The 25,136-nt window shown below is 40.7% G+C and overlaps 1 protein-coding gene across 1 annotated transcript in view; it reads left to right on the forward strand.

Annotated features, from left to right (window-relative positions):
* Nucleotides 1-24,882, forward strand: part of LOC129695862 (solute carrier organic anion transporter family member 4C1-like) — a 104,022-nt gene extending 79,140 nt beyond the window's left edge. The window contains exons 11-13 of the mRNA XM_055633267.1: nt 4,503-4,567; nt 13,886-14,023; nt 21,613-24,882. Coding sequence (XP_055489242.1) covers nt 4,503-4,567; nt 13,886-14,023; nt 21,613-21,731 — 322 coding nt within the window. The 3' untranslated portion in view covers nt 21,732-24,882. The remainder of the gene's footprint in view (nt 1-4,502; nt 4,568-13,885; nt 14,024-21,612) is intronic.
* The last annotated feature ends 254 nt before the right edge of the window (nt 24,883-25,136 follow it).

The following is a 25,136-nucleotide window of genomic DNA, read 5'->3' on the forward strand; positions in this document are numbered from 1 at the left end:
CCATCCCACTCGATATTGCAGATGAATAAATTAAGGTTTTGTCAACTAATTACAAATCAGGCTAATTACAAATCAATAGCGGTAAATTTCCGAACAAAATGAAAATAGCTAAAGTAATACCATAAAGTAAAACTGGGGATAGACACCATTTCACAAATTACAGGCCTGTTTCTTTACTCTCCCAATTCTCCAAGATCCTTGAAAAACTTTTTACAGAAAGACTTGACAATTTCATTGAAATACATAAGCTTTTGGTCGACAGTCAATATGGATTCCGGACAGACAGATCAACATTTATGGCACTAATGGAACTAATTGAGGAAATCACAAATTGCATAGATAATAAAAAACTTGCAGTGAGAATATTTATAGATTTTTAAAAAAGCATTTGATACCATAAATCACGACATTTTACTCATGAAACTGGATAAGTATGGCATCAGAGGGGTTGGACTGGATTGGGTGAGAAGCTATTTAAGAAACAGGCAACAATTTGTAGAAATAGGTGATCATAAACCAACTTACATGAACATAACTTGTGGAGTACCTCTGTGTTAGGTCCAAAGCTTTTCATAATGTACATTAATGACATATGTAAAGTATCAAATATACTGAAATTGATTATATTTGCCGATGATACGAATATTTTTTGTTCCGGTGACAATTTGAAGCAGCTTTTGGAAGTCATCACATCAGAAATGAATAAATTAAAACAGTGGTTTGATGTCAACAAATTGTCTCTAAATTTAAGCAAAACAAAGATTATGCTATTTGGAAAACATAAAATAAACCCTCAAGTACAATTGAAAATAGATAACATAAGTATAGAAAGAGTATATGAAAATAAATTTCTTGGTGTGATCTTAGCCCACAAAATCTGCTGGAAAGCACATATAAACCACATCAAAGCAAAACTGGCAAAGTCTATAGCAATATTGGGAAATCAAGACACATTCTGAACCACAAATCATTACATACTTTGTATAATACACTCATATTGCCATATCTGAGTTACTGTGTGGAGATATGGGGTAACACCTACAAAACCAACCTACAACCGTTATGCACATTACAAAAAAGAGCAATAAGAATTATCAATAATGTTGGATATCTTGAACATACCGATTTATTGTTCTTAAAGTCACATACACTGAAGTTCACTGATCTGGTTAAATTTAAGACTGCGCAAATCATGTACAAAGCAAGAAATAATTTACTTCCAAGAAATATACAAAAACTGTTTATGGAAAGACAGAGTGGGTATAATTTGAGAGGGGAACATAATTTAAAAAAACTCAATGTCAGAACAACTCTTAAAAGTATGTGCATAGCAATCTGTGGTGTGAATTTGTGGAATGGTCTGGAACAGGAGATAAAACTTAGCACAAGCATAATTCAGTTTAAAAATATATACAAAAACACTTGTTTAAAAGGATATTGGGATGAGGATAGGTGATTGTGATATTTGTTATACTGATTGTATTGGGAAGGGTGATAATAGAGTGATGGGTTGTATATATGACTAAGATACTGTATAGTATTTGCGGGTTTTTTCTTTTCTTTTTCTTTTTTTCTTTTTTGTATGGCTTTGTAAATATTTGATTAGTGTATAAATGTAAATAATTTGGTGTACATATGGTGTACATATAGCTGCTAAATTTGTATGAGATAATTACAAGCAGTTGAATAAGGGGTGGGAATTAATAAGCTTTGGCTTCTTCCTGCTCCTTTTCGGACACATATGATTTCATTTATTTATAGATATTGTTTATGACACTTTATAAATATTTGTGTTTTGTTTTTTGTATGCTGTTTCACATTTGCTTTTTACTTTTTTATTCTGTCCGAAATAAATAACTAATAAATAGCATTAGCCAACTCCGAAACATGAACCGCTGAGATTTGGGATCCAGACATCACGGACAACTGGATTCCAGTTCCCCGCTCACATCTGGCAGTGCTCTCTCTCTCTCTTTTAACCAGGGGCCATGGAGCGTTTTTGAAAGTGGGGAGGCTGAACGATCACTGGCCATGGGGGTACCTGGTGAGGGAATGGGCAACCGAATGGGTGTGGGAGGGGGGTGTCCACCCTCCCACGGTAGGGACATTTTGAAATTTGATGTATTAAAATCATGTTTTAGTGCGTTGTAGAAGTATGATTTCAATATTTTTTGATTGAAGTATTTTTAAGCGGCAACTTTTTAAGTGGTAACTTTTTCCACACAAAGGGTGGTGGGTGTATGGAACAAGCTGCCAGAGGAGGTAGTTGAGGCAGGGACTATCCCAACATTTAAAAAACAGTTAGACTGATACATGGATAGGACAGGTTTGGAGGGATATGGACCAAAAGCAGGTAGTGTAGCTGGGACATGTTGGCGGGTGTGGGCAAGTTGGGCCGAAGGGCCTGCTTTCACACTGTATCTATGACTGCATTATACCTCTACCATGCATGAATGCTTCAAAATCAAGTGGTCGAGTTTTATTGCCATATACTCAAGCATAGAAACATAGAAAATAGGTGCAGGCATAGGCCATTCGGCCCTTCGAGCCAGCACTGCCATTCAGTATGATCATGGCTGTTCATCTAAAATCAGTACCTCTTTCCTGTTTTTTCCCCATATCTGTTGATTTCGCAAGCCCCAAGAGCTAAATGTAACTCTCTCTTGAAAACATCCAGTGAATAGGCTTCCACTGCCTTCTGTGGCAGAGAATTCCACAGATTCACAACTCTCTGGGTGAAGAAAGTTTGTCCTCATCTCAGTCCTAACTCGTTGTAGCGGAGCAACGCTTGTGACGCCTCCGACGGCCCGGGACTCGTGTGATGAGGCTGCTCGATGGCCGGAGCTGCACCAAACGACTCGCAAGCCCGGCAAACAATCGCTAGCCCTGGCTCCCCGGCTCCCTGTCCGCATCTGTCCCCGCCACTGCTTCTGCTTCCATTCCTCCCTCCGCCCCAGCTCTCCAACAACCGCGGCCCATGAGATTTTGAAATTCTCGTTGATCACAGAATTTCCCACGACAGAGCGTGAGACATTTGTGATCAGTGTGAGAGCATGAGAATTTGTCAAAATGCGTAACTCTCACGCTCAATACGTGACAGTTGGCGGCCCTGCAATATTGTACCTTAAGAAGTGTCCCGACCCAAAACGTCATCTATCCATGTTCTGCATGGTTACTGCCAGACCAACTGAGTTACTCCAGCACTTTGTGTATTTTTTTCTAAACCAGCATCTGCATTTCTAGTTTGGACACTTCAGAAACACCTTCTTCTACCTGGACCTTTCTGATCAACAATCCATTTTCAGCCTCGGGTGTTCCAAAGATGGTACTAATGTTGAGTTTAGTTTAGAGATACAGCGTAGAAACAGAACCTTCAGCCTGCCGAGTCCATGTTGACCAATGATCACCCGTACATTAGTTACAAATTATCCCTGTTTTGCATCATCTCCCTACACACTGGGGGCAATTTACAGAAGCCAATTAACCTACAAATCCACACGTCTTCGGAATGTGGGAGGAAACCGGAGAACCTTGAGGAATCCCACACAGACGGCATCGGTAGTCAGGATCAAACTCGGGTCTCTATGGCTGTAAGGCAGCAGTTCTACCTCTGTGCCACTGACCACGTCCTTATGTCTAGACTGATGTTTCCATGGAGTTCAATGTCATATTGCCTCTCGAATCCTTCAAGAATGATTCTAGCCAAGTACATCCATAGTACATCTCCAGCTTGCTCCTCATGTAAGATCACCCAAGCACTGTGAAGAACCAATTTCAACAACTTTATTTCAGTGAGAAAGAGGTGGCATTTGAGGAACTGTGTTTTCCCAACACTGAAGTCTTCCTTTGAGTGCTGGTAACGATAGCGTGCCAGTCTGCCATAGTTACCAACATCACAAGGCACTGAGAAAGATACCACCAATACCATCTTCTCAAAATGCTTCTAATTTATAGAAGGACATGCAAACCAATGTCCAAGTTCTCTCCCAGGTGAACATTGAGGCTCCATTTACATTCAAATCAGCCTCATTGGACAGAGCACATATTTGCCATTCTCCACACCATCCAGGCTATGTCATTACCAGGCGGGGAGATAAAAATGTTTAAGGATGTGTTCATAATCTTACTGAAGAAACGCAACATCCTGACTCCTGCAAATCCTTTGCTCCTAGTAATCTCCACCATACTTTTATTTGGTATATCCTCACTAATATTTATGTGTTCATATAATATTTATGTATATGTCCTGTTTTTTTTAAATTAATCAATGAGAATTTCCTTCTTTTTGCGAATGAAATAACCCAAAGGAACAGTTAGATCCCAAGCAGCCAGGAGTTGAGCAGCCAGTTGGTTGAGAAGCCAGCGAGTTGTTGGCTCTGTGTCAATGTCTGCCAGGCACTGAGGTCCATTTGGTGGGTGGTGGAGCGCGCACCCAGAGATGACATGGTTCTGAATGTTGAACTGAATCTGTGTTCTGAATTTCCTGATTTATTTGCTTACAGGTGTGTTCCAAGTAGCCAACGCTCATTTTCATTAGGAATTAATTGGGTCTTTGTACGGCTCCTAGGTAAGAAGCAGCCTTGATGACATTCATATTGTAAAGGCATCTGCAGTATAAAATCAAATACATCTTTAAAACCTTATTTATAAATGGAATGTGGCTTTCCTGAGTGAAACTAATCACATAACATGGTCATTCCAAATATCCTTGGATTTTCATTAGATTCATTTGTCATTCCTGAGATGTATTATTAAGCCTTGATTTTAAGTCTTGATTTTGGGAAGTGCCTTCTGAGGATACTGGTACTAGAAAATGGAACTGGTGATATGGAACTGGTGTTCACTCAGAATATCACAACTAATCATACCCACAGCTTGTTCAGACCTGAAAACCAATACATTTACAGGGATGAAGCATACTGACTCCAAGTATGTACAACTGAACTAAACTAGGGCAACATCCTGACCTCATAAATTCCTGCAATGTTCTTCAAAAATTCTGGACCTGTCCTCTTGTATAGGTGGCATTTGGCAATTCAAGTCCAGTGATGGACTGCAGTAGGAAAGAACTGCAGATGCTGGTTTAAATCGAAGGTAGACACAAAATGTTGGAGTAACTCAGCGCGACAGGCAGCATCTCTGGAGAGAAGGAATGGGTGACATTTCGGGTCGAGATCCCTCTTCAGACTGATGTCAGGGGAGTGGACAGGACAGAGATATATGTAGTTGGAGACAGTAAGACTGGGGGGAGAACTGGGAAGGGGAAGGGATGGAGAGAGAGGGGAAGCAAGTTTCATTTGAAGTTGGAGAAGTCAATGTTCATACTGCTGGGGTGTAAGCTACCCAAGCGAAATATGAGGTGCTGTTCCTCCAATTTGAGGTGGGCCGCACTCTGACAATAGAGGAGGCCCAGGACAGAAATGTCAGATTGGGAATGGGAGGGGGCGTTGAAGTGCTGAGCCTCCGGGAGATCAGATAGGTTAAGGCGGACTGAGCGGAGATGTTCAGCGAAATGATCGCCAAGCCTGCGCTTGGCCTCACCGATGTTCAGGAGTTGACACCTGGAACAGCGGATACAAACATCACAGGAGACAGATTACTGACCGACATCTACTACAAACCCACTGACTCCCATAGCTATCTAGACTACACTTCTTCCCACCCTGCTTCCTGTAAAGACTCTATCCCCTACTCCCAATTCCTCCGTCTACGCCACATCTGCGCCCAGAATGAGGTTTTCCATACTAGGGCATTGGAGATGTCCTCATTCTTTAGGAAACGGGGGTTCCCCACTTCCATTAAAGATGAGGCTCTCTCCAGGGTTTCCTCGATATCCTGCAGCTCTGCTCTTGCTCCCACTCCCCCCATTCGTAACAAGGACAGAGTCCCATCCACCCCATCAGCCATCACATCTGTATATATACTAAAACTCTGTCCTTGACCAGTTTTGGCGATCTGTGCTGCGATTTCCGAGAGAACGCCGCCACCTATGGCCGTCATTTTTGGCCACCTTGCTCAGAGCCCCCCTCCGCCGCATGTGTGCCAAGGATTTTTCCCGTTGATTAAAAATGACAGAGATATTAATGTTTTTACAAAATTCCCCATTCTCTCTGCTGCCCCCGCTGGCGGCAGGGGGGAGGGATTATAAAACCAGGAAGTGGTGTGCCACACAGTCTCTTCATGATGGAGGAAGGCAGAGGGTCACGTTTCTCTGAGCTGTGAATAACACTGAACACATGTCTACTCAAATGTAAGTGCCCTCAGTGGTTCTAAAATGCTTGCAGAATGTGTCTATTGGTTCTAAAGCTTGCAAAAAAAGTGTCTATTGGTTCTAAAGCTTTCAAAAAATGTCTATTGGTTCTAAAGCTTGCAAAAAAAATCTCTATTGGTTCTAAAGCTTGCAAAAAAATGTCTATTGGTTCTAAAGCTTGCAAAAAAAATGTCTATTGTTTCTAAAGCTTGCAAAAAATGTCTATTGGTTCTAAAGCTTGCAAAAAAATGTCTATTGGTTCTAAAGCTTGCAAAAAAAATGTCTATTGGTTCTAAAAAAATGTCTATTGGTTCTAAAGCTTGCAAAAAAATGTCTATTGTTTCTAAAGCTTGCAAAAAAATGTCTATTGGTTCTAAAGCTTGCAAAAAAATGTCTCTATTGGTTCTAAAGCTTGCAAAAAATGTCTATTGGTTCTAAAGCTTGCAAAAAAATGTCTATTGGTTCTAAAGCTTGCAAAAAAAATGTCTATTGGTTCTAAAGCTTGCAAAAAAAATGTCTATTGGTTCTAAAGCTTGCAAAAAAAATTGGTTCTAAAGCTTGCAAAAAATGTCTATTGGTTCTAAAGCTTGCAAAAAAAAATGTCTATTGGTTCTAAAGCTTGCAAAAAAAATGTCTATTGGTTCTAAAGCTTGCAAAAAATGTCTATTGGTTCTAAAGCTTGCAAAAAAATGTCTATTGGTTCTAAAGCTTGCAAAAAAATGTCTATTGGTTCTAAAGCTTGCAAAAAAATGTCTATTGGTTCTAAAGCTTGCAAAAAAATGTCTATTGGTTCTAAAGCTTGCAAAAAATCTCTATTGGTTCTAAAGCTTGCAAAAAAATGTCTATTGGTTCTAAAGCTTGCAAAAAAAATGTCTATATTGGTTCTAAAGCTTGCAAAAAAAATGTCTATTGGTTCTAAAGCTTGCAAAAAAAATGTCTATTGGTTCTAAAGCTTGCAAAAAAAAATGTCTATTGGTTCTAAAGCTTGCAAAAAAATGTCTATTGGTTCTAAAGCTTGCAAAAAAAAGTCTCTATTGGTTCTAAAGCTTGCAAAAAAATGTCTATTGGTTCTAAAGCTTGCAAAAAAAGTCTATTGGTTCTAAAGCTTGCAAAAAAAGTCTATTGGTTCTAAAGCTTGCAAAAAATGTCTATTGGTTCTAAAGCTTGCAAAAAATGTCTATTGGTTCTAAAGCTTGCAAAAAAAAGTATATTGGTTCTAAAGCTTGCAAAAAAAAGTCTATTGGTTCTAAAGCTTGCAAAAAAAGTCTATTGGTTCTAAAGCTTGCAAAAAATGTCTATTGGTTCTAAAGCTTGCAAAAAAAGTCTCTATTGGTTCTAAAGCTTGCAAAAAAAAAAAAAAATCTATTGGTTCTAAAGCTTGCAAAAAAGTCTATTGGTTCTAAAGCTTGCAAAAAAAGTCTATTGGTTCTAAAGCTTGCAAAAAAATGTCTATTGGTTCTAAAGCTTGCAAAAAAATGTCTATTGGTTCTAAAGCTTGCAAAAAAATCTCTATTGGTTCTAAAGCTTGCAAAAAATGTCTATTGGTTCTAAAGCTTGCAAAAAATATGTCTATTGGTTCTAAAGCTTGCAAAAATATGTCTATTGGTTCTAAAGCTTGCAAAAAATGTCTATAGGTTCTAAAGCTTGCAAAAATATGTCTATTGGTTCTAAAGCTTGCAAAAAGTGTCTATTTGGTTCTAAAGCTTGCAAAAAGTGTCTCTATTGGTTCTAAAGCTTGCAAAAAAAATGTCTATTGGTTCTAAAGCTTGCAAAAAAAATGTCTATTGGTTCTAAAGCTTGCAAAAAAGTCTATTGGTTCTAAAGCTTGCAAAAAAAGTCTATTGGTTCTAAAGCTTGCAAAAAAAGTCTATTGGTTCTAAAGCTTGCAAAAAAAAATCTATTGGTTCTAAAGCTTGCAAAAAAATGTCTATTGGTTCTAAAGCTTGCAAAAAAATGTCTATTGGTTCTAAAGCTTGCAAAAAAAAGTCTATTGGTTCTAAAGCTTGCAAAAAAAGTCTAAAAGCTTGCAAAAAAAGTCTCTATTGGTTCTAAAGCTTGCAAAAAAAAATGTCTATTGGTTCTAAAGCTTGCAAAAAAAAATGTCTATTGGTTCTAAAGCTTGCAAAAAAAATGTCTATTGGTTCTAAAGCTTGCAAAAATAAATGTCTATTGGTTCTAAAGGTTGCAGAAAAATGCTTATTGTTTCTAAAGCTTTCAAAACTATATCTATTGGTTCTAAAGCTTGCAAAAAATGTCTATTGGTTCTAAAGCTTGCAAAAACCGTCTCTAATGGTTCTAAAGCTTGCAAAAAAGTTTGTATTGGTTCTAAAGCTTGCAAAAAATGTCTATTGGTTCTAAAGTCTCTATTGGTTCTAAAGCTTGCAAAAAAAGTGTCTATTGGTTCTAAAGATTGCGAAAAAGGTGCCTATTGGTTCTAAAGCATGCAAAAAAAACGTGTTCCTATTGTTTCTAAAGCTTGCAAAAATGTCCATTGGTTATAAAGCTTGCAAAAAAAGTCTATTGGTTCTAAAGCTTGCAAAAAATGACTATTGGTTCTAAAGCACTACTGCAAATGGTGGCTCTACAATGGTTGAAAAAGGCTTGCAAACATGATGGCTTGGGTGTGGCGGAGTTGAAAGGCACTACTTACTGCAAATGATGTCTATTGGGTTCATTGGCTTGAAAAAAAGGCACTATTGGTTTTACTGCAAAAAAAATGGGTGTGGTTCTGAAGCTTGCAAAGACACCACTTACTGCAAAAATGGCTTCATACTTGCGCTCCAGAAAGAAAGGCCCTACTTACTGCAAATGGCTTGGCGTGGGTGCATTGGCTTGAAGTTGAAAGGCACTACTTACTGCAAATGGTGGCATGAAGTTGAAAGGCACTACTTACTGCAAATGGTGGCCTGGTTGCTTTGGCTTGAAGTTGAAAGGCACTACTTACTGCAAATGGTGGCTTGGGTGTGGCTTGAAGTTGAAAGACACCACTTACTGCAAATGGTGGCTTGGGACACCACACTGTGGCATGAAGTGAAAGGCACTACTTACTGAAGTTGAAAGACACCACTTTACTGCAAATGGTGGCATGAAGTTGAAAGGCACTACTTACTGCGAATGGTGGCTTGGGTGCTTCGGCTTGAAGTTGAAAAGGCACCACTTACTGCAAATGGTGGCTTGGGTGCTGTGGCTTGAAGTTGAAAGGCACCACTTACTGCAAATGGTGGCATGAAGTTGAAATGCACTACTTACTGCAAATGGTGGCATGAAGTTGAAATGTACTACTTACTGCAAATGGTGGCATGAAGTTGAAAGGCACTACTGTAAATGCACTTACTTCCTGTTTGCACTGTATATTGATTTTAGATAAAACGCTACCACTTACGGCTGTGATTTTTGGCCATCTTACTCAGTCCCCCCTCCGCTGAGCAAGTGCAGAGAATTCTTCCCATCAATGAAAAATAAAAGTGTTATTAGTTTTTTAAAAAAATGTTGAGAATCTCTCTCCTGTCAATCACTCCATGAAAGCCACACCTTTTCCGGTGGGTGGGGGGGGGGGGGGGGGTTAAAACCCGGAAATGTGGGTGTGGCTCAGTCATTGCAAGATGGAGGAGGGAGAGGTCACGACTCGCTGTCTTTAGTGGCTTTGCACCCTACTTCAAATGGTATGAAACTGCACTTGAATTTGGTGGCCTTGCACCCTGCTAGAAGTGGTAAGAAACTGCACTTGAATTTGGTGGCCTTATACCCTGCTTGAAATAGAATTTCAAGGATTAGCCGTGTCAACTACCAGCCCACCAGCCGTGAGTGAGTGAGTTGCCAGTACAACAGGCTTGATTGACTGAGACGCCAGCCCAAGAATCCATTTGGTGCACAAATTGCATACTAACCCTCTGGAAACCAGTCCCCTCAGCCCACAACACCCATATTAGCGGTCCAGAAATCCCCCCCCCCCCCCCCCCCCCCCCCAACTGGCCACCAATATTAGAATTGGTGGAGAGGTGGAATATTGCGTTGGATGACCAGCCCTCCTGTGTGATGCTGGGACCCAACGGGTCCCACTTAGTCTAGTCTAGCTTCCCGAGCATATACCATCCTTCAAATCCACACATTTTTGCCACCCGCCCAACGGACTCCATCTGTATATATGTATATACTGTAGCGCCGTAGAATTTCACCTATCTCCCCCCCCCCCATTCTTCTGTTTTGTTTTTTCTGTTTCTTGTTTTTTGTGTAAAATTGTATGTATGCACTGAGTACGAGCAGCTTTCAGTTTCACTGTACATGTATAGTGACAATAAATGGCATATCTATCTATATCTATATCTATCTAGTACAGCATATAATCCTCCTACATTTTTGCCACCTCCAACGGGATCCCACTACTGGCCACATCTTCCTATCTCCACCCCTTTCTGTTTTCCGCAGAGACCTTTCCCTCTGCAACTCCCTGGTCCCTTCCCACCCAAACCATCCCCTCCCCAGGTACTTTCCCCTGCAACCGCAAGAGATGCAACACCTGTCCCTTTACCTCCCGCCTCAACTCCATCCAAGGACCCCAACAGTCTTTTCAGGTGAGGCAGAAGTTCACTTGCACCTCCTCCAACCTCCGCTGTTCCAGGAGCTAACTCCTGTACATCGGTGAGACCAAGTGCAGACTTGGCGATTGTTTTGCTGAACATCTCCACTCAATCCGCCTTAACCAACCTGATCTCCTGGTTGCTCAGCACCTTAACTCCCCCTCCCATTCCCAATCTGACCTTTCTATCCTGGGCCTCTTCCATTAGTCAGAGTGAGGCCCAGCGCAAATTGGAGGAACAGCACCTCATATTTTGCTTGGGTAGCTTACACCCCGGCGGTATGAACATTGACTTCTCTAACTTCAAATAGCCCTTGCTTTTCCTCTCTCTCCATCCCCTTCCCCTTCCCAGTTCTCCCACCAGTCGTACTGTCTCCGACTACATTCTCTCTCAGTCCCACCCATTCCCCTGACATCAGTCTGAAACATAGAAAATAGGCGCAGAAGTAGGCCATTCGGCCCTATGAGCCTGCACCGCCATTCAATATGATCATGGCTGATCATCCAACTCGGTATCCTGTACCTGCCTTCTCTCCATACCCCCTTATCCCTTTAGGCCACATCTAACTTAAATATAGCCAATGAACTGGCCTCGACTTCCTTCTGTGGCATAGAATTCACCACTCTCTGTCCTAAAAGATTTCCCCCTTATCTTTAAACTGTGACCCCTTGTTCTGGACTTCCCCAACATCAGGAACAATCTTCCTGCATCTAGCCTGTCCAACCCCTTAAGAATTTTGTAAGTTTCTATAAGATCCCCCCTCAATCTTCTAAATTCTAGCGAGTACAAGCCGAGTCTATCCAGTCTTTCTTCATATGAAAGTCCTGACATCCCAGGAATCAGTCTGGTGAACCTTCTCTGTACTCCCTCTATGGCAAGAATGTCTTTCCTCAGATTATGAGACCAAAACTGTACGCAATACTCCAGGTGTGGTCTCACCAAGACCCTGTCCAACTACAGTAGAACCTCCCTGCTCCTATACTCAAATCCTTTTGCTATGAATGCTAACATACCATTCGCTTTCTTCACTGCCTGCTGCACCTGCATGCCTACTTTTAATGACTGGTGTACCATGACACCCAGGTCTCGTTCCATCTCCCCTTTTCCTAATCGGCCACCATTCAGATAATAGTCTACTTTCCTGTTTTTGCCACCAAAGTGGATAACCTCACATTTATCCACATTATACTGCATTTGCCCACTCACCCAGCCTATCCAAGTCACCTTGCAGCCTCCGAGCATCCTCCTCACAGCTAACACTAGCCCCCAGCTTCGTGTCATCCGCAAACTTGGAGATGTTGCATTCAATTCCCTCGTCCAAATCATTAATATATATCGTAAATAGCTGGGGTCCCAGCACTGAGCCTTGCGGTACCCCACTAGTCACTGCCTGCCATTGTGAAAAGGACCCGTTTACTCCTACTCTTTGCTCCTACTCTGAAGAAGGATCTCAACCCGAAACGTCACCCAGAGATGCTGCCTGTCCCGTTGAGTTACTGCAGCATTTTGTGTCGACCGATGGACTGTGGTGCTGTGCGCTCCATGCAACCACAATGGAATCTTTGAAAGATCTGACCAGATCACAGCTGGGGGAAGCTGATGGTTGAGAGATCATTAGTCTTGCTGGGAAAAAAAGTGCTGGAATAACTCAGCGAGTCTGAAGAAGGGTCCGGATCTGAAATATCACCTAACAATGTTCCCCAGAGATGCTGCCTCACCTGTTGAATTACTCCATCATTTTGTACCTTGTTTTATAAACCACCATCTGCAGTTCCTTGTTCCTACTTTGCAATTTCTAGGATGTGTTTTTAAACCGTATTACGACGATCATTTTTGTTAATACAATAGATAAAGAATTGGTTAGAGAAAAATTTGGTGGGTATTTTTTTTCTGAACAATCTTTTTGCCAGCTCTTCAGAATGTAGTTCAGTATCCGACATGGATTATATGAATAAAACTATGATTTGATCAAAATAAATCTGTTCACGCCTATTAGTAATTATACATGATCCTTGCAAATATATTTTTGTAAATTAGAACATTTCTCATTGATGGAAATGGCAGAGTGCTCTTAGTCTAAAATGCATTTTGGGGATAGAGAAAGTATTCAATGTTGATTATAAGGCTGTTCCATTCTCCAGAACTGATCTCCTCACCTTGGTAAGCCAGGGGCGGTTGTTTTTTTTGGCATCAATATTCACTCATTAATATTCTTTTGTAACCATTGGTAGGTATGATGGAAATACAAGAGGAATCGAATATAGGAGCAAAGAGGTCCTTCTGCAGTTGTACAGAGCCCTAGTGAGACCACACCTGGTGTATTGTGTGCAGTTTTGGTCCCCTCATTTGAGGAAGGACATTCTTGCTATTGAGGGAGTGCAGCGTAGGTTTACAAGTTTAATTCCCGGGATGGCGGGACTGTCATATGCTGAGAGAATGGAGCAGCTGGGCTTGTACATTCTGGAGTTTAGAAGGATGAGAGGTTATCTCATTGAAACGTAAAAGATTGTTAAGGGCTTGGACATGCTAGAGGCAGGAAACATGTTCCCGATGTTGGGGGAATCCAGAACCGGGGCCACAGATTAAGAATAAGGAGTAAGCCATTTAGAACGGAGATGAGGAAACATTTTTTGTTAGTGGTGAGTCTGTGGAATTCTTTGCCTCAGAGGGCCGTGGAGGCAGGTTCTCTGCATGCTTTCAAGAGAGAGCTAGACAGGGCTCTTAAAAATAGCGGAGTCAGGGGATATGGGGAGAAGGCAGGAACAGGGTACTGATTGGGAATGATCAGCCATGATCACAGTGAATGGCGGTGCTGGCTCGAAGGGCCAAATGGCCTACTCCTGCATCTATTGTCTGTTGTCTGTTGTCTATTGAAATCCAGAGGTTCACAGAACATGTAGGATTTGTTGAAGGTTCGGATGAAGAGTCATTGATCCTGATCATTAACTGTTTCTCCCTGTACAGTTGGTGCTTGAACTGATGAGCATTTCGAGCATGTTCTATTATTGTTTAATATTCCTTTCACTGTTATTTTAACTTTTCCTTTGCTAATTTACAGGTGCCATTCCAGGACCGATTATTTTTGGTACAGTGATTGATAAATCCTGTGTCCTCTGGAATGAAGATGATTGTGGCCATCGGGGTGCATGCTGGACCTATGACAACCCAAAAATGGCTCTCTTATTCATAGCAATTGGTAAAATATTAACTCAATCTCCACTTGGAAAAATGTAAACAGATGTAAATGAAATTCTAAACTTTAAGCAGTCAATTTCTTTCATGATGCTTTGAGTTGAAACATCATGAGTTAAGGTCCTGAGCATGTGGAATCACCCATGCTAATTTTAATCATGAGATCAAAAGGAATTGTAAATTTAAAGTGATGCTCAGACCAGTGCAAACTGTCAATAGGAAGAAGTCTAGCCTTCTCTAAGACTATGAATGTCAGATGGAAGTTCTTTAACTAGATAAAGAGTAATGTCACAGAGTCGAATAGAGAGGATAAAGGCCTCTTGGAACACATACCTTCACTGTTTCTGACTTTTCTTCTCAGCCAATCACTCAGGATCGAGGTTGACTTGCTTTCACTTCAGTTTTGTGGTTCTAGTTGAAGTGTTGTGCTTCCACAGGGAATGCAGCGTAGGTTCCCCAGGATAACTCCTGGGATGGCGCGACAGGTATCTGATGAAAGAATGGGTCGACTGGGCTTTAGAAGGATGAGAGGGGACTTTATAGAGACATATATAAAATTATTAAGGGATTGGACAGGCTAGATGCAGGAAAAATGGTCCCAATGTTGGGGGAGTCCAGAACCAGGATACACAGTTTAAGAATAAGGGGTAGGCCATTTAGGACTGAGATTCTTCTTTTGTGACCATTATGTTTCAAATGTTCGGCCAGGTTCTTGCACAGTGGACAGTCTTCTCATTTGCCACCGCTAGATCTTCCAGGCAGCATTGTTCACTAAGAAATGGGCATCTTAATAGGTGTGAGATGAGGAAAAACCTCTTCACCCAGAGAGTTATGAATCTGTGGAATTCTCTGCCACAGAAGGCAGTGGAGGCCAATTCACTGGATGTTTTCAAGAGAGAGTTAGATTTAGTTCTTAGGGCTAAAGGAATCAAGGGATATGGGGAAAAAGCAGGAACAGAGCACTGATTTTAGATGATCTGCCATGGCTTGAACGGCTGAATGGCCTACTCCTGTACCTATTTTTCTATGTTTGTATGAATGATGAGACCAATCGAAGGTCTGTCCCACATGGGATATCAAACTAGATGCAAGAAACTGTAGATGTGGTGTACCAAAAAAATACAACATTATAGAGTAATTCATCAGGAAGCTTCTCTGTGGAAAAGGGATAGGTGCCGCTTCTCATGGCTACATACATTTCCAACAACATCTGAAACATGTGCAGGTTGCTATGTTAATTGGTTATTGTAAATTATCCCCCAGTGTAGGTGGATGATGGGAAAATCAAGGAGTGTTAATGGCATTTGGAGAATAAGATTTACTAGAATGTTGCCTGGGTTTCAACAACTAAGTTACAGAGAAAGGTTGAACAAGTTAGATCTTTATTCTTTGGGGCGCAGAAGGTTAAGGGGGGACTTGATAGAGGTCTTTAAAATGATGAGAGGGATAGACAGAGTTGACGTAGATAAGCTTTTCCCATTGAGAGTAGGGACGATTCAAACAAGAGGACATGACTTGAGAATTAAGGGACAGAAGTGTAGGGGTAACATGAGGGGGAACTTCTTTACTCAGAGAGTGGTAGCTGTGTGGAATGAGCTTCCAGTGGAAGTGGTGGAGGCAGGTTCGATTTTATCATTTAAAAATAAATTGGATAGGTATATGGACGGGAAAGGAATGGAGGATTATGGTCTGAGTGTAGGTAGATGGGACTAGGGGAAAATAAGTGTTTGGCACGGACTTGAAGGGCCGAGGTGGCCTGTTTTCCGTGCTGTAATTGTTATATGGTTATAATAATATATTATATGGATGATCAGCCATGATCATATTAAATGGCGGTGCAGGCTCGAAGGGCCGAATGGCCTACTCCTGCACCTAATTTCTATGTTTCTAATAAGACAGGGAAATTGGTGTAGAATGGGAAATTGGGAAAATGAAATAATATCAAGGAACCACAGATGCTTGTCTATACCAAAGATAGAGTAATTGGAAAAGACTGAGTGGTGTAAAAAAATATGCAGGGCCTAGATAATATGGATAGGAAGTATATGTACCATATCTCAGAGAAATTATTAACTAGGAGCAGGATATTTAAGTGATGTAGTAACTTTGAACTGAAATGTTAATGCTATTTCTCTCACCACAGATGCTGCCTAACTTGACATAAGTGTTTCTTGCATTTGGAGAAAATCAGTGGGTCAGGCAGAATCTGTGGAGGGAAATCTGTCAGGTTGACAGCCTTCTTCCGGACTTGGGTGTCCAGAGGAAGGATCTCAATAAAAAATGTCAGTGGAATTACGTCAATTGCTCTGACTGCTTCAGGTGTGACTGTACCCACCATCGTTATCGCCAATGTCAGATCGGTTTTCCTGAGAGTGACCCTGCGGAAAGCAACTAGCTCCGATGTAATCCTTGGCCACACCAACAGGACATGCATGTTCCAGTTGGCAGGAGTATTCATAGACATTTTAACCTCTCCCTATTATATCAGACGTTCCAACCTGCTTTAAGAAGACCACTATCAGCGTGCCTTAATGACTGCTAACCAATGGCACTGATTAACCATTGTGAAATGCTTTCAGAGGCTGGTAATAATGCACGTTAACTCCAGCCTCCCAAACAGCCTTAATCCACTGCACATCACAACAACAGGTCCACAGCAGATATCTTCCTTGCACAACACTGGTCACTGGAATATCTAGATAACACCTACGTCAGACCTATTTATTGACTATAGCTCCGAATTCAACATTATAGCCCTAATTACACATTTATCTCCAAATTCCTGGACAGAGGAGTCAGCACCCTTCTCTGCAAATGGATCCTCGACTCGCTAACTCATAAACCACAATTAGTGAAGACCGTTAACAAAACATTCTACACGATAATTATCAACATCGGTGTCTAATAAGGATGCACTCTCAACCTCATACTATAATCCCAATACATTCACAACCGCATTGCCAAATTCTACTTTAACTCCATTTATACGTTTGCAGATGACACCATTATTGTGGGTCTGATCTCGAACAATGGTGAGATGAAGTGTAGGAAGGAGATAGAAACATAGAAACATAGAAATTAGGTGCAGGAGTAGGCCATTTGGCCCTTCGAGCCTGCACCGCCATTCAATATGGTCATGGCTGATCATCCAACTCAGTATCCCGTACCTGCCTTCTCTCCATACCCCCTGATCCCCTTAGCCACAAGGGCCACATCTAACTCCCTCTTAAATATAGCCAATGAACTGGCCTCAACTACCCTCTGTGGCAGAGAGTTCCAGAGATTCACCAGTCTCTGTGTGAAAAAAGTTCTGCTCATCTCGGTTTTAAAGGATTTCCCCCTTATCCTTAAGCTGTGACCCCTTGTCCTGGACTTCCCTAACATCGGGAACAATCTTCCTGCATCTAGCCTGTCCAACCCCTTAAGAATTTTGTAAGTTTCTATAAGATCCCCTCTCAATCTCCTAAATTCTAGAGAGTATAAACCAAGTCTATCCAGTCTTTCTTCATAAGACAGTCCTGACATCCCAGGAATCAGTCGGGTGAACCGTCTCTGCACTCTCTCTATGGCAATAATGTCCTTCCTCAGATTTGGAGACCAAAACTGTACACAATACTCCAGGTGTGGTTTCACCAAGACCCTGTACAACTGCAGTAGAACCTCCCTGCTCCTATACTCAAATCCTTTTGCAATGAAAGCTAACATACCATTCGCTTTCTTTACTGCCTGCTGCACCTGCATGCCTACCTTCAATGACTGGTGTACCATGACACCCAGGTCTCGCTGCATCTCCCCCTTTCCCAATCGGCCACCATTTAGATAATAGTCTGCTTTCCCGTTTTTGCCACCAAAATGGATAACCTCACATTTATCCACATTATACTGCATCTGCCAAACATTTGCCCACTCACCCACCCTATCCAAGTTACCTTGCAGTCTCCTAGCATCCTCCTCACAGCTAACACTGCCCCCCAGCTTAGTGTCATCCGCAAACTTGGAGATATTGCCTTCAATTCCCTCATCCAGATCATTAATATATATTGTAAATAGCTGGGGTCCCAGCACTGAGCCTTGCGGTACCCCACTAGTCACTGCCTGCCATTGTGAAAAGGACCCGTTTACTCCTACTCTTTGCTTCCTGTTTGCCAGTCAGTTCTCTATCCACATCAATACTGAACCCCCAATGCCGTGTGCTTTAAGTTTGTATACTAATCTCTTATGTGGGACCTTGTCGAAAGCCTTCTGGAAGTCCAGATACACCACATCCACTGGTTCTCCCCTATCCACGCTACTAGTTACATCCTCTAAAAATTCTATAAGATTCGTCAGACATGATTTACCTTTCGTAAATCCATGCTGACTTTGTGCAATGATTTCACCACTTTCCAAATGTGCTGCTATCCCATCTTTAATAACTGACTCTAGCAGTTTCCCCACTACCGATGTTAGACTAACTGGTCTGTAATTCCCCATTTTCTCTCTCCCTCCCTTCTTAAAAAGTGGGGTTACGTTTGCTACCCGCCAATCTTCAGGAACTACTCCAGAATCTAAAGAGTTTTGAAAGATTATTACTAATGCATCCACTATTTCTGGAGCTACTTCCTTAAGTACTCTGGGATGCAGCCTATCTGGCCCTGGGTTTTATCGGCCTTTAACCCATTCAATTTACCCAACACCACTTCCCGGCAAACCTGGATTTCACTCAATTCCTCCAACTCCTTTGACCCGCGGTCCCCTGCTATTTCCGGCAAATTATTTATGTCTTCCTTAGTGAGGACGGAACCAAAGTAGTTATTCAATTGGTCCGCCATATCCTTGTCCCCCATGATCAACTCACCTGTTTCTGACTGCAAGGGACCTAAATTTGTTTTAACTAATCTCTTTCTTTTCACATATCTATAAAAACTTTTGCAGTCAGTTTTTATGTTCCCTGCTAGTTTTCTTTCATAATCTATTTTCCCTTTCCTAATTAAGCCCTTTGTCCTCCTCTGCTAGTCTTTGAATTTCTCCCAGTCCTCCGGTATGCTGCTTTTTCTGGCTAATTTGCACGCATCATCCTTCGCTTTGATACTATCCCTGATTTCCCTTGTTATCCATTGATGTACTACCTTCCCTGATTTATTCTTTTGCCAAACTGGTATGAACAAATTTTGTAGTTCATCCATGCAGTCTTTAAATGTCTTCCATTGCATATCCACCGTCAACCCTTTTAGAATTAATTGTCAGTCAATCTTGGCCAATTCACGTCTCATACCCTCAAAGTTACCTTTCTTTAAGTTCAGAACCATTGCTTCTGAATTAACAATGTCAGATAGAGGAGTTTGTATCATGGTGTCAAGACAACAAACTTTCCATTAATGTCAGCAAGATGAACGACCTAGTTATTGACTTCAGGAGATGTATATGCCTCAGTCATCATCAATGGTGGCAACGTGGAGATGCTTGAGAGTTTCAAAAGTAAATATCACCAACTATTTGTCATGGACCAACTACATTGAACGTAACATAAAAAATAGGTCCGGGAGTAGGCCATTCGGTCTTCGAGCCTGCACTGCCATTCAATATGGTCATGGCTGATCATCCAAAATCAGTACCCTATTCCTGCTTTTTCCCCATATCCCTGGATTCCGTTAGCCCAAAGAGCTGTATCTAACTCTCTCTTGAAAACATCCAGTGTATTGGCCTCCACTGCCTTCTGGCAGTGAATTCCACATATTCACTACTCAGCGGGTGAAAAAGTTTTTCCTCATCTCAGTCCTAAATGGCCTACCCCTTATTCTTAAACTGTGACCTCTGGTTCTGGACCCCCCCAACATTGGGACCATTTTTCCTGCATCTAATCCCTTAAGAATTTTATGTTTCAAGTATAAGATCCCCTCTCATGCTTCTAAATTCCAGCGAATACAAGCCCAAACAACACATTCTTTCATCATATGTCAGTCCAGCCATCCCGGGAATGAACCAGGTAAACCTCTGCTGCACTCTCAATAGCAAGAATGTCCTTCCTCGAATTAGGAGACCAAAACTGCACAAAATACTCCAGGTGTGGTCTCACCAGGGCCCTGCTGTACCTGCATGCTTACTTTCAGTGGCTGATGTACAAGCACACCCAGGTCTCCTTGCACCTCCCGGTTTAGTAATCTGACACCATTCAGATAAGAATCTGCCACATTGTTCTTGCCACCAACGTGGATAACCTCACATGTATTCACATTATACAGCATCTGTCCACTTACCCAACCTATCCAAGTCACCTTGCAGCCTCATAGCATCCTCCTCGCAGTTCACACTGCCACCCAGCTTTGTGTCATCTGCAAACTTAGAGATGCTTCATTTAAGTCCCTGGTCTAAATCGTTAATATACATTGGAAATAACTGGGGTCCCAGGACCGAGCCTTGTGGCTTTCCACTAGTCACTGTCTGCCATTCTGAAAAGGATCCATTGATTCCTCCTCTGCTTTCTGTCTGCCAACCAGTTCTCTCCATGTCTACATTGAATCCAGCCAAGAAAGCACACCAATTCCATTACTTCTTCAGTGAACAAAGGAAGTTCTGCATGTCTCCAATGACTCTTACCAACTTCTACAGATGCACCTTAGAAATCATACAACAGAGATGTGTCGCTGCTTGGTTTGTCAACAGCTCTGCCTAAAACCTCAAGAGATTGCTGTGAATTGTGGACATAGCCCAGTCCATCACACTGATCAGCTGCCTCGAAATGATCTATCTACATTTCATGCTGCCTAAAGGAAGCAGCCATCATAATCAAGTACTATGTTTGTTCCGATCAATCCTTCTTCTCCCCTCTTTCATTGGGTAGAAGATACAAAAGCTTGGAAGCATGCACCACCAGGCTCAGGAAAAGCTGCTGCCTTTCTGTAATCAGACTACTGCATGGTCTTCCCATAAGCTGGGGTGCAGTCTTCCTTGCATTTTTTCTGTAAAATTATATTCTGCACCAGATATACTTGTGCATGGCTTGATTGTACTCATGTATATAATGATTTGACTGGATAGAACACAAACAAACCTTTCACTGTATCATTGTTTTTTTATACAATAATAATCCAATACCAATACCAAGATGCCGCCTGATCAACTGAGTTTCTCCGGCAGTTTATTATCTGCTATAGGTTCCAGCATATGTATACTATAGTGTCTTTTTTTCTGTTTTTATTTTAGATTTAAGTTTACTGATAGAAGGATTAGTGGGGAGTTGAAGAACATTTGTTTTCTCCTTCAAAATGATAGGTTTCTGGAACTCACTGCTCAAGAGGGTGGGAAAGACCGAAATCCTCACTGGTATTTTGAATGGATACTGAAAGATTTACAGTCAAGGGCAGAGAATGGGGAATAATCCCTATAAGAAAATGTGTAAATGCAAGAATAGGTCATCCAATCCCTCACATCCGTTGTACCAATCAATAAGATTAAGGGTGGTTTCTTGCTTGAGTGCCATTTTGGCTTTTTCAGTGCTCCAACATTGAACTCATTCACATTTTAACTTGGGGGTCTAGATTATAATGTGAGTTTCCCCTCTCTGCTGTATGATATAGTGTCAGCATGTTTTAACTCTGCACAATTTGTTTCCAGGTACAACTTGCAAAGTGATCACCATTATCGCACTTGTTGCAGCTCATTTCCTATATAAACCTCCAACAGGAGTTACAACTATTTCACATGTGTCTCATAACAGGCTGAACGCAAGATGAGGATTTGAGGACGACCAAAATATTGCTTTGATTGATAATGAATTGTGATGACTGAACAAATAAGTCTGTGCAACAATGAATATAAAACAACTTTGTATGAGAAACTAAATGACTTTGTATATTTAAAATATATAACAAATTTCCACATTTAATGCCCTGCACAGGAAAATGTATCTTTACCACAAGCAAATATATTGATTTATGATGTTCCTTGGATCAATTATTTACAACTGATTGAGAGCCAAGGTTTATTAAATCTTGTTGACATTGTATTTTTTTGGTTAAACACAAAAACTGCATGTAAAAAAAAGTCTGCATTTTGCGTTATAGAATAGAAAAGCATGGGGAATACTGATATTGTGCTATCGGTAAGCTTGGAGAAGTCCTATTGATGGTTTTTGTAGAATGGGTGACATATAGCCTCTGCCAAAAATAACATTTAAAAAATATCTCCATATGGAATAATCATGAGTCCTTCAACAACATAAAAGTACAACACTATAGAACGAATTTACATTGCATTTTAATGCTTACATCGTCTCCGTGTATCAGCATGACTTCACATCATCTTTGACTTGACTTCTGCAGGAAAATGCAAAATTTGAAAGCAATTTAATTAATTGTTTCCAACATCCCACACATTTAATAACACAGGTTTAATTACCACTTCTTGGATTACTTTACCTAATACTCTCCTGTACAATTTTTAACCTTTGCTGTGCTTTGTGCTATACGCCATGAACTTGTACGCAAGCAGACCAAAGAATTTCTGAATTTCAGAATCTCAAGCTGTGTTCAATTGATTTTATGAATAGTATCAAACCCGATGAGTTGGATGTGGGAGAATGCAAGAAAAATTGCCCCAACCGTTGCATTGTCTTCATGACAAGTGCGCATGTATGTGTGTTTTTAAGAGGTTCTCCCAACTCTGTGGTATCCTCACACATGGGAAAGAGGTGTTTGGTAAGGTACTGCAGAGCTATCACTGGTTCTCTAGTGATACATGGGCATAAGGTAATTGTTTTCCTCAAAAAGACGAAAGAAAGAACAGAAAACAAATAAATACATTTATTAGATCCTGCTACAAGCTCAGTAATATAGAAAGTGAATTAATCAATGGAATGTTGTTTTGTAGGTTTAATTTGCCCATCCTGTTGAGCATTTGAGCTCAGGCATGTTTCTCATGCAGAGACATCAGTCATACAATCCTAACCTTGGCAGAAGACAGAAACTGGACAAAATAATTGTTGCTTATCTCCCATAAATCTACAATGAACTAAATAAAAGTTGTACGAGTGAAAAGTCTAGGAGCACATTAGTGTCCTGTCCTCTCCGTTACAGTCGATTAAGATTGAAAGGAAGTACATCCAAAATTCCATCATTCTTCGCCATGAGGAACTGACTTTAATTGAGATGGCCAACTTTACCCTTCTATGGAATGTTACCAAGTCCAAAGCCAACCTGTAAGAGAAGGTACACTTGTGCCACATGAGTTCGCTTTTATGAAACTATCAAATTAAGTAAATCAAACTAGCAGACATTTAATAGTGAAATTAGGTCTGTACTTTTAATTGCCTAAATGCCGGTGTTAAACCTCCACAACATATTGGGGGAAAATTTTAACTTTTGTAGCTAAAGCTGCTAAGCATGAAGCCTCAGCATGAGAGTGCCTACTGTACTCACCGCACACATTTTATTCATTTACTTCAATCTAACCAAATGTGCAGAGAATAGAACACAACCAGCAGTTGATAGTCTACAGCATTTAGCTCAGGACACCAAATATGTATTCAGTTCATATGTGGAAAAGCCTTTGGTCGTTAGCATGGAGCATTCTTGGTCATCGAATGCTGTTATACATGAATATATTGAGGAAGCACTTTGCAAAACTGTTCCATTGGAGTTATCACTAATCATTTGTGTTTTCTTTTCCATGTATTCATAAATTGAAAATAGAACGCATGCACAAGTCTGTAAATATACAAAATGAAAGAGTTTGACCTATTCAGAAATTATATTTTGTTGAGTGCTTTAAGAAACAAATGTCTAATTTTTTTGTTATTTGATCATTAAAAATTAAGATTTACTGAATTTATTGGACAATTTCCAACCTTTAATCTGTCATTTCTTCATTTCTCCACTGAACATCAAGCAAAACTCTGGAATATTTATCCAACCCCATCATTTAACTGATTGATTGTGTTCTATTTTTTTTTTTTACACACCATAGCTGAGAAACCACGGAGACGTATCACTACAACCAACCATGTTCTGAATCCTGGAACAAAAGCTATTCTCAATTGCTGAAAACTTCTTTAAATCTAAATAAGCATAAAACATTTAATGTTACTGTGGATCTACAGATACTGCACAACATGTATAGCATTTAAATTACATTCATCATGCTCTCACTTTAAGCTTCTCAAGCTGTTATTCTGCCCAACAAAGATTTGTACACCTGGAAGTTGAATATATTAAACTATCGTAAACATATTAAACTATTCCTTTGCTCCATAGATGCTGCCTCACCTGCTGAGTGTCTCCAGCATTTTTGTCTACCTTTGATTTTTCCAGCATCTGCAGTTCTTTCGTAAACTATCATAAGGTCTTTTTTAACAAATATGTTAAACTGCAACAGTTAACTATAGAACTAATGGCCAGGCTTTTTCCCAGGCAGAGCACAAAGTGCTGGAATTAATCTGGGTCAAATAGCATTGCTAGAGGGCATGGAAAGACAACAATTTGGGTTGGGACCCTTTATTTTATCCAAGGTGACTACTTCAGTGTGAGATCAGACACAAACTCGGCATAAACACAGGAAAAAGTGCACCATCTCAAACTATTCAGACCCACCTGTGGTAAAATTTGTAGGATCCCACACTTGCTTCATCAACCAGGTCAGAAGCTGCATTGACCTCAGCAATCAAACTTAGGAATACATATGTTTGGAGGCCAAGCTCCAAGTTAAGGTTGACTTGATTGCTGAAATATACAAAATGTACAAAGAAGAGGTACTCTAGTAACCTGTCCCTGTAGTGCAATATCCCTGTTCCCGAGGGATGGCTTAATGAGAAAAAAAAAAAATCAGACTTGGTCCTCGTCTCTCACCCATGAAAAATGTACATGCGATGAGCTGACAAAAATAGCAATGAATCCAGACTTATTTACCCCTTAGAGTTTCTTGACTTTTCCACATGATCTGAACTTTTGTGGATATTGATGAAGAGGGGGACATTATATTTAATCAACCCCAACTCACCTGCATTCCCCGATTAACTGCCAGCTCTTGCCATCCTGCTGCCTTTCTTACCCACCTCTTTAAACAATACTAGAAATGTGTTCGACTTACAAGGGATCAAGCTGATGTGACTGCTTTGAGAAGGAGGGGCTTCAGGTTTTTCTCAG

The sequence above is a fragment of the Leucoraja erinacea genome, chromosome 3 (genome assembly GCF_028641065.1).
Source record: "Leucoraja erinacea ecotype New England chromosome 3, Leri_hhj_1, whole genome shotgun sequence".
Classification (NCBI taxonomy): Eukaryota; Metazoa; Chordata; class Chondrichthyes; order Rajiformes; family Rajidae; genus Leucoraja; species Leucoraja erinaceus.